This window comes from Pinus tabuliformis, chromosome 2_1, assembly GCF_031772625.1.
Source record: "Pinus tabuliformis cultivar Carrire ecotype Pingquan chromosome 2_1, CPIR1, whole genome shotgun sequence".
NCBI lineage: Eukaryota > Viridiplantae > Streptophyta > Pinopsida > Pinales > Pinaceae > Pinus > Pinus tabuliformis.
The window spans coordinates 388,138,040-388,140,722 of NC_142299.1; the positions used below are offsets into that span (position 1 = coordinate 388,138,040).

Sequence of the window (2,683 nt, forward strand, 5' to 3'; positions counted from 1 at the left end):
AAAATATATAATGAAATAAATTACTTTTGAATAAAGGTGGTGTTGTTATCCTAGTAGTATTTGAAAAATAGATAATTTAATTTATTTCATTAAATTAAATATATTTTTTATTAAAAACTATTTTGATGAAAGGTGACCAGCGTGAAAGATCTGATAGAGGGAAAGGTAGATGAAGATGGTTGAAGGATTATGTGGTGAGAAAAAGGGTGATGAAAGGTGACCAGCGTGAAAGATCTGATAGAGGGAAAGGTAGATGAAGATGGGTGAAGGATTATGGGGTCAGAAAAAGGGTAATGAAAGGTGGCAAGTTAATGGCATATCAGTGGGCATTAAATGCCTAGCTACATGCGTCAAAGGTCGCAAGCTAACGGCATACCAGTGGGCATTAAATGCCCAGTTACATGTGTCAAAGGTGGCAAGCTCACGACATACCAGTGGGCATTAAATGCCCAGCTACATGCGTCTCTGATAGATAGCTGTTTGACACAGACGCGGGGTGATAGATAAATAAAAAATCACCCCGCGCGTGTGTTAAACAGCCAGGCATTTAATGCCCACTGGTATGCCGCATATAGCCGGCATTTAATGCCCACTGGTATGCCGTTAGCTCTTGCCATGAAAGGTGACCAGCGTGAAAGATCTGATAGAGGGAAAGGTAGATGAAGATGGGTATCAAAATTAAAAGCCTTCAAATGAGATAAATAGTCATTATTATACGCAGGGATTTGATAAATAGGTATTAGGGCACTTATCCACATTTGTAAAGACTGGGTAGGATTCTGTCATGCGTCCGGCAGTCTGAAGATTTGCAGGCGGAACCATTCGTTCTCCATCACACTGCATACTCAGAAGCAGAATCTTCCACGATTGCCTGCTATGCTGCTCCTCATCTTCTTGATATTGTTGTTGTGGGTGGGCGTGTGCAAGTACCTCCGGTACAGACGCTTGCGTCTAATTTCATCTATGGATCCCGTCCGCGACGCCGTGGCTCTCTCCAAGATCGCCCAATTCGTGGAGTTCCCTGTAATCAGCAAGAAGGCACTGGATTTCGCTTTCTTCAAGAGCTTCGCCATCCCCTCCATCTCGAAGCTGTTCGCCGAAACTCGGCAGTTCTCGCCGGAAACCGTCGTGAAGCGCTACGACGACACCAGTATTCTGATACTGGAATTCCTGCTCAATCACGTGGACAGCCCCCGGGGATCCCTCGCACTTCGCCGCCTCAATTTCATTCACGGCCGTTACAATATTTCCAACAGCGACTATCTGTACACGCTCTCAACCTTCATCTTGGAGCCCCAACGATTTGCTTCAAGGTATGCTCACCGGTTAACCTTTCCATATTTTTTATTACTTTTGCAGAGAATTTAAGGCTCGGTTCGGCTTTTCCGTTTGCAGGTTCGGTTACCGGGATTGGACGGAAAAAGAGACGACGGCGAACTTTGTGGTGTGGCGCGACATCGGCACACGGATGGGCATCCGAGATATTCCCGACACAGTGGAGGGAGTGGAGCGCTTTAGCCGCCAATACGAAGCCAAAAAAATGGTGTACTCCAAGTCCAACAGGGAAATCGGCGAATCCACGCTGAATCTGCTGGCGTCAAATGTACCCGCCTGCCTCCTTCCGGCGGCCAGACGGATCGTATTTTGCTTGTTTGAGGAGAGGCTTCTAGATGCCATGGATTACCCGCGCCCGCCCTACTGGTTGGTCTGGATTGTGCAGGGCGGTCTCAAGTTCTTTTTGGGCAGTTTTGTGGGGTGGTTTCTTCCGCCGAGGCCGCTCAGTTGGTCAACGGAGAGGATTTCATTGGAGGCTGAGGATGAGAAGAAGGTGCTGAAATTGAGATACTCTGAACATAAACCAGAGACTTATCCCAATGGCTACCGAATAGACGAATTGGGCGATGCCAAACCCTGGCAGCTGAACGCGGCTTTTGATGGAGATCTACTGTGTCCGTTCCTCGCGCCCTCCTCAAATGAAAAGAAAATGGTCTGAATTACTGTCAATCCAACTTTTAGGTAAGATGCACGCTGTAACAACTTTGCGAGTTGTTACAAAATGCCATTCTAGCTATCCATTTGAGAGTGACAGAATGAATGGTTTGTAATTTTACTGGTATAATGTTAAGGACACGTTTTAGGAATTCGGGTCATGTAACATATCTGATTCGACATCTGGATCTATATCGATATCGAGAGCAGATTGTGAATACAAAGAATAGCCGAACTACGTGGTTCATATGCATTGGTTATGTAATTATTATTTGATGTTATTTTTCATTTATTAAATTATTATGATGTCCTTTGTTATTTGATGGTTTATGTTACTCTATTCATGGATATGTTATTTGATTATTTATTAAATTATCCTGTTGTAATTTGTTATTTGATGTTTCATGTTACTTTATTGATGGATAGCAGATCGTGAATATCATGAGTAGCTGAATTCCTTGATTAATATGCATTGGTTATTTAATTTATTTATTTATTTTGTGCATGGAATTAGTTATTAGTTATTAGTTATTATTTATTAAATATGATGTTATTGATGATAATGTTATTTGTTATTTTATGATTTTTGTTAGAACGATAAATATGAATAAAATTTTTGTAGATAAGTTTTTTTTGTGATCCATAATGAATTAAGCAAAAATTTCTATAGAAAATTATGAAAATTAAATGATGG

General features: G+C 41.8%; 1 protein-coding gene across 1 annotated transcript; it reads left to right on the top strand.

Annotated features, from left to right (window-relative positions):
* Positions 1–617: 617 nt before the first annotated feature.
* On the top strand, positions 618–2,307 carry LOC149200495 (ER-bound oxygenase mpaB-like). Its single transcript, XM_089399590.1, has 2 exons — positions 618–1,313; positions 1,396–2,307. Exons 1-2 carry the CDS (start codon positions 877–879, stop codon positions 1,991–1,993), a joined length of 1,035 nt encoding a protein of 344 aa, XP_089255716.1. The 5' UTR covers positions 618–876; the 3' UTR covers positions 1,994–2,307.
* The last annotated feature ends 376 nt before the right edge of the window (positions 2,308–2,683 follow it).